Here is a 7,777-nt window from a genome sequence, read left to right on the forward strand (position 1 = left end):
ATAGTATATAGTCATAATATACATGACAATAATAGCACAAAGGAGGGAGAAAGGAATGAAATTATATTGGAGTTTCTCTATTTGTTTTAAAATTGGATTAGAATTATTCTGAGTAAATTGTGATAAATTAAGGTACATATGGTGTGATCTCTAGAACCACCACTAAGAAACTCAAAAAAGTACAGCTGACCCTTGAACAATGCAGGGGTTAGGGATGCCAGTCCTCTACATAGTTGAAAATCTGAGTATGACTTTATAGATGACCCTCTGTGTCTGCACTTCTGTATCCACAGATTCAATAAACCAGGGATCATAGTACTATAGTATTGAATACATATTTATTGAAAAAAAGTCTATAGATAAATAGACCTGCACAGTTCAAATCTGTGTTGTTCAGAGATCAACTGTATAGTTAAAAAAAGCATAAAGTAATCAAAATGGTATTCTAGAAAATATCAATACAAAAGAAGGAGGTAAAGGAGGAACAGAGGGAGAAAAAAAGACATGTGATATACAGAAAGTGGAAGTGAAAATCACTCAGTCGTGTCCAACTCTTTGCGACCCCACAAACTATACAGTCTGTGGAATTCTCCAGGCCAGAATACTGGAGTGGCTAGTTGTTCCTTTCTCCAGGGGATCTTCCCAACCCAGGGATCGAACCCAGGTCTTCGTCACTGCAGGCGGATTCTTTACCAGCTGAGCCACCCAAAACAAATAGCAAAATGGCATACGTAAATCCAACAATATTAATACTATTTTAAATGTGAATGTATTAAACTTTCCAATCAAAGGACAAATTATAAGACTAAATAGAAGAACAAGATCCAACTACATGCTCTCTGTAAGAGAGACACTTTACATTCAGAGACAACAATTTTGGGAAAGTCTGAACTATTTCTTCCACACTGCTGTAGTCTAAATGTGTCCCCTATGTTTCATATGGTGAAATCTTAAGCTCAGAAGATGATGGTAGTAGGAGGTGAGATCTTTGGAGGTGCTTAAGCAATCAATGATGGTAGAACCCTCATAAATGGAATTAGTGCCTTTAAAGAAGACCTCACAGAGGTCTCTTACCCCTTTCACCATGTGAAGATGCAGTAAGAGGGTTCTGGCTGTGAACCAGGAAGAGGACCTCCACTGGAAAGAGACCATGCTGGTGCCTTGATCTTGGACTTTTCAGCTTTCAGAACCCTGAGAAATAGACTTCTGATGTTTATAAGCTGTGGTATTTTGTTATAGCCGCCTGAACAGACTAAGATACACACTATTCTCTCCTCATTTTCTTTCTGTAATTTACATGTATGTTAGACTGATATTGCACTAAAGGCCTCTGATGTTTTATTTAAAGAAAAAAAAAATGTTCTCCTTGTATTATACTTCAATTAAGTTTTTTGTGACCTGTTTTTAGGTTCACTGAATTCTTTCTTCTGTTGTGTCTAATCTGTCATTGAGCCTAGTCAGTAATTTTGAAAATATATTTTTAGATTCTAGAATGTTCATTTTCTTTAGAATTTTCATTCTTTTGCTTACATTTTTCATCTTATCACTCATTTTGTCTGTGTTTTTTATCAATACCATAGTATTTATTGTAGTTATTGTAGAATCTTAACTCCAGCATCTAAGTCTTTCAACAGCCTTAGTTTTCTGATGGTCTTCTTGTACTGATTTTTTGCTGTTGATTAGTAGATATATTTTCCACCTTCTTCACATAGCTTTGAGTTTTTCATGGGATGCTGGCCATTGTGTATGCAGAAGAGACTGAGGTTCATAGACTGATGTGGATGCTACCTATCTGCCCCCGACTCTGCCCCCCAAAGAGCTCATCCTTTCCTCTATTTGGCAGGTAGAGGCAGGGTCTTATTTAGTCATTCAGATCAGAAGTCAAGAGGAATCACGGCTGAGTTGCAGCTTTATAGTGATCAGTTCTGTTCTGGTTTCAAATGTCTTGAGAATGGAATGAGGCCTCTCTCTTCAGCAGGGCCTAGTGATTAGGGCTTGCCTGCCATTTTCTAGTCCCTTCCCCAGCTTTTCATGCTGCTGCTTAAACACAGCAGAAGTCCCATGAGTAAGAATTGGTGAACTGGAGGGACTGATGTCCCTCAAGATTCCAGTCCCCCACACCAGTTCAAGTGTGGCTGTTTTCTCCTGGTCCCAGGGAAGTCACTTTCCTATGACTGGCTCACTCCTCCAGCCACAGTGACCAGACTTAGCAGTTGCCCTTGAGGGTTAGAAGTGGCTGTGTCTTGGTCTCTAGTTTACCCAGGAAGGGCTTATTTCTCATTGGAATTTAGCTGCTTTATACCTCTTTGTGTTTACCTCTCTTTTATGGCATTAAAGAAAAATGGTATATTTTTAAGCAAATGAGGTATTTTCTTTTTATTATCGTAGGAATGGTGGTCTTTTGAGATCTTCTCTATCCTACTTAGAAGTGAAATCTCTGGCTCTGACTTTTGAATATGTAATACTGAAAAAGAGGAACACTGACTTGGTGATCATATCTTACAATTTTTATTCTTAACTTTTTTCATAGTGTAGAGTAGGGGTCAACAAACTTTTCTTAAAGGACCAGGTAGTATGTTGGGCTTCATGGGCAGGGTGGCAAAATCAAGGCTATTTTGTAGGTACTTATATGACCATTCAGAATGTACCATTTGAAGATATAAAGATCATTCTTAGCTCATGGGCTATAGAAAAACAGGTGTGCAGAGTTTGGCAGGTGTAGAGACAAATGATAGAGCAATTTGAATGTTGTGATGACATGTAAGAGATGCAGGTTTGAACCCTGGGTTGGAAAGATCCCCTGGAGGTGGGCATGGCAACCCACTCCAGTATTCTTGCCTGGAGAATCCCATGGACAGAGGAGCTTGACAGGCTACAGTCCATAGGGTCGCAGAGTCAGACACAACTGAAGCAACTTAGCATGCATGCCGGTTAAAGAAAAAGCAAGCAACTGTCAGCTATTTTGAAGAAATTGCTACAGATACTTGGAAGCATTCTACTACATATTATTAACAATTTTTTTTCTTAGAAAGCTTTGACACTCAAAATTAGTACAAGCCAGTGGAAGCAGACACCTAGGTGTGTAAATACAAGGTAGTGATTACAATAATGTAGGTTTGCACAAGGTGTCTCTGTAGGATTGGGGAAAGAAGATGATGCTTTGCTGACTCTTGAAAAGGAATTAAGATTTTTTTTCAGGCAAAAATTTTATTTATCCAATATTCCCATGCTGTTGAATTGACTCTCTCAAGGTCATCTTAGAAATGGTTTGACTATGAGGTTTGACAAACTTAGAAACTCATTCTCTCCTTATGTGATTATATACTTGTGAATATTAAATGACAGGTAGTAGGTAAGCAGCCTTTTGTGACTGTTTTAAGAAACCAGTTATCACTCTGTAACATATTATGCAGTGACTAAATGGTAGTTTAGCAAGAACAATTCAGTTTCAGCTTTCCCAGAGGTTTATTGCTGTTTTAAATCACTTTTTTTTTTTTAGTTTTTTATTTTTTTAATTTTAAAATCTTTAATTCTTACATGTGTTCCCAAACATAAAATCTTGTCTTCTCCACAGGTTTTTAAAAAGGTATTATAATTACTGTAGGAAGACTATTTCAAAGCAGAGACTTCTTTTTAGGTGCTTTATAAATTAAAGAGCTAGTAGGATGGGTGAAGAGTCACCACAAGAATTTTTACTTAGAGTTGGGAGTAGAATTTAAGGGGACAAATCAGGCTTTTGCTAAAGAGAGTATAGTGTTATTGATGTATTCAGTTGTAGCATGTTAATATGCTAGTAAATCTTTTTCCAATTCCAGAAAATTGGTTAGCATAATGAAAAAAGCAGCTGATCATTTTTTATTTCCCTTTTAAGAAGGCTCCCCTGGAGTTTACATTTTCCTCAATTACTGAACACAGGTTTTGTTAGGTAGGTAATAAGGATTTTTAGTTCATGGTAAGCAAAAGCTAACAGTGCTTTGAAGATCTTGATATTGGATTTACTAGATTATTTTCCACAGCAAGCAAACCAAAATCCTTCATAACGTTGATACTTGACATTTAATTTTATAAAAATTTTTTTTCTCTGTATTTTTCTTTTTGCTTTTATTAAGTATCAGAATACATGAGAGCCACAGAAATATCTGTATTCATATCCAATAATTCTGATACTTGGAAAGATCCAGCAGAATTATTTAAAAAGAAACTACTACCTGCAGAAAGATGATTATCACAGTTTATCTTTCTTAGCACCATCCTCCTCACAAAAAAGAAACCCTGAAAGAACATTACAGCAATAGGGGAATGATTGGATAAATTGTGAATCAATAGAATATTATATAACCTTATAAAGACTGTAATTTTGAGCACCATGTAGAAATAAGGGGAAATATTTATTATAGTCTATTGAAAAAAAAAACAAAACCCTGAATACCAATTGTTTTGCTGTAAGATACCAAATTGGAAACTTGGAAGATGAGTAACGGAAATTTTTAGCTAATTTAGATGCACTAAAAACTGTTAGTATTAGTAAATACTATTAGGGAAATAGATGGAGAAACAGTGGAGACAGTGTCAGACTTTATTTTGGGGGGCTCCAAAATCACTGCAGATGGTGACTGCAGCCATGAAATTAAAAGACACTTACTCCTTGGAAGAAAAGTTATGACCAACCTAGATAGCATATTCAAAAGCAGAGACATTACTTTGCTGACTAAGGTCCATCTAGTCAAGGCTATGGTTTTTCCAGTGGTCATGTATGGATGTGAGAGTTGGACTGTGAAGAAAGCTGAGTGCCAAAGAATTGATGCTTTTGAACTGTGGTGTTGGAGAAGACTCTTGAGAGTCCCTTGGACTGCAAGGAGATCCAGCCTGTCCATTCTGAAGGAGATCAACCCTGGGATTTCTTTGGAAGGAATGATGCTAAAGCTGAAACTCCAGTACTTTGGCCACCTCAAGCAAAGAGTTGACTCATTGGAAAAGACTTTGATGCTGGAAGGGACTGGGGGCAGGAGGAGAAGGGGACGACCGAGGATGAGATGTCTGGATGGCATCACTGACTCAATGGACGTGAGTCTGGGTGAACTCCGGGAGATGGTGATGGACAGGGAGGCCTGGCGTGCTGCAATTCATGGCATCGCAAAGAGTCGGACACGGCTGAGCGACTGGACTGAACTGAACTGAAATACTGTTAGTGTCCCTTTCTGAAGGTTCCCTAGATACAGTTTGATTCTCTTAGGTATGATGATCGGGAGAGATGAGTGAATACAAAAAAGGAGGACTGAAAGACAGTAGATAATGCTTATTTGTGGGATTTTCTGTATAAAAAGGTAACTTAAATGTTTATATTTGAGCCTTCAGACATTTCCTGAGCCAGCATTATGGATATAATGTTATTGTGTACCTTGACTCCAAGATTTTACAGTATTTCACCTTGTTATTAACTGAGTGACTGTGAACCCTAAATGTGTTATGACTCTGTTTTCAGGATAAGGGAAATCTTGAAGGCATCGCGAAAATTGCAAGGTGATCCCGACTTGCCCATGTCGTTTACTTTGGCTATAGTGGAGTCTGACTCTACAATAGTCTACTACAAACTCACTGACGGATTTATGCTGCCGGATCCTCAGGTCAGTTTGGAGGTGACTATCGGTAAAACAGTGAAAAAAGAAGAAAATTATGACATGATTTTAAGTGTGAATCAATGCATTCACAGAACCATTGCTTCTTTTGCAATATGAAAATTCAAGGGGAAAAGGAATTGATGTCTCATACCTCAGAAAACTAGCTATGTTCTGTTCAAAGTAACATGTTCCTAGTTGTTTTCACAAAAAATTATTTGACTTCCTCACTCTACAGAAAATTTTGTAGTTTCCAAGAGTCCTTCACCAAGTCATGACGCATTTAATTATTTGATGAGTAACTGGGGTGGAATATAAAGGCTTATAATAGTTTTAACCAAAAGAACATTTAAGGAAATGTTAAATTGGTTGGCATTTTGACAGGAACAATTTAATACATAAATGTGTTTCATATGATTTCTTTACATACATTGTTAGCATAATTGAGATAATCACAATAAATATCTTTCGAGTTTTGCTTTAAATTACATTATCTTTTGGGGAAAAGGTCCATCCTGATCTTTTTCTTTTTTTTCTGTTGCAGAATATTTCGCTTAGAAGATGACACCTATCCTTCCAGATGCTTACTTTGTTCACACAAGACTGGATTAAGAACCATCAGCCTGGTTCATCTTTTATCTCAGAGATAGTCAGGGCTGACTTAGCTGGTCCCATTCCAAAAGTTTTCTTTTTTGAAGAATAAAACTTTCCCATATAGAAGAATTTATTTTGTTAAAAAAAAAATAGTAAGATAGTTGCTCTAGAACTCTCTCACCTGGAGACAGTTTGATTATAGTCATATGCAAGTTTATGCCTATGGTATGTTCAGAAGGATAGGACATTCTTGAGACCACCATCTCTTTCCCTTACTGAACTCTCTCTGTGCCTTTTGGTCACTACAGCTAGTCTGCAGAAATGGAGAATTTACTTTAGTCTGCTTTTTCATCCCCAGTAGAAAGTGTTCTTTTGATTGGTTTTCATGGTACAATTAATGTTACTTCCTTCTTTGGTTAACTTTAAATCAAAATTAAAAATATGCTCATCCAGAGTATAAAATTGCATATCTAGATTAATAGGGACCAGAGAAGTGTTAACCTACAAGAGCACTGGGCCTTTTTTTCCCCCATTCTTACTACTACCACCATACTGTATCATAGTTAGACTATTGTAGGAGAGATATTAATGGTAGCGGACAGTGTGAACCTTAAAAACATCTTTCTTCAGTAGACCTAGTTTTTCTACTTTTTCTTAATTAATTGTTGCAAATAAACGTATTTTAAAAGTTAAAGCAAGAGTCAGAAAAGTTTTTCTGGAAAGTGCCAGAAAGGAACTATTTTAGGTTTTTCAGGCCATATAGATTTTCTCACAACTTCTCAGCTATGCTGTTTGTAGAATAAAGATAATTGTAGACAGTATGTAAATGAATGGATATGCCTGTATTCTAATAAAACTTTATTTACAAACACATGACCATAGTTTGCCAACACCTGGTCTGGGGAAATTGTCAATAAACATACAAAGGTAATGAATGGTGTGTTATGTACCCATTAAAAGTTAGAAATGAGTATACTGTAGAACATGAGAAAATGCTTAGTAAAAAGAAAAAAGCAAGATACAAAAGTGTATGAATGGGTATGATTATGGCTGTAAATAACACACCAAGTGTATAATAAAAAAGAGGACAAAATAAATTCCTAACTGTGGTTATAATAGGAGGGTAGGGCAGTAAATGGACGGCTTTGTCTTTCTTTAAGATTTTAGTTTTTCTTTGTTGCTATTACGTTTATAATAAAAATGTTTTAAAGTAAAAAAATGTATCCTGAGATCTATATTTGTGATTTATTTTTGTATATTAATATTACCAAAAACTTTGCAGCTTAAAAATACAACACGTTTAATATCTCAGCATTGGGTCCTTTGTAAGGCTGTCACGGCTGTAGTCTCATCTGAGGCTGTATTGGGGAAAGGTCTCCTTCCTCACTCCTGTGGTTGGGAGCAGCTTTCTGTTCTCTGCGGGCCCTTGTACTGAGGACCTCGGTTTAGTGGGCTGTCAGCAAGAGGCCGCCCTCTTGGTCGCATAAGCCTTGCCAGAGTAACTGGTGGTTTGCTCAAAGCCAGTGACAGAGAGTCCGCAAGGTGGACCTTGTAATCTTACATAATGT

General features: G+C 36.9%; 1 protein-coding gene across 1 annotated transcript in view; it reads left to right on the forward strand.

Annotated features, from left to right (window-relative positions):
• The window catches only part of TSEN15 (tRNA splicing endonuclease subunit 15), a 30,559-nt gene extending 23,131 nt beyond the window's left edge, over window positions 1-7,428 (forward strand). Inside the window, exons 4-5 of the mRNA XM_005690969.3 lie at window positions 5,483-5,624; window positions 6,160-7,428. Coding sequence (XP_005691026.3) covers window positions 5,483-5,624; window positions 6,160-6,180 — 163 coding nt within the window. The 3' untranslated portion in view covers window positions 6,181-7,428. The remainder of the gene's footprint in view (window positions 1-5,482; window positions 5,625-6,159) is intronic.

The sequence above is a fragment of the Capra hircus genome, chromosome 16 (assembly GCF_001704415.2).
Source record: "Capra hircus breed San Clemente chromosome 16, ASM170441v1, whole genome shotgun sequence".
NCBI classification, from domain to species: Eukaryota; Metazoa; Chordata; class Mammalia; order Artiodactyla; family Bovidae; genus Capra; species Capra hircus.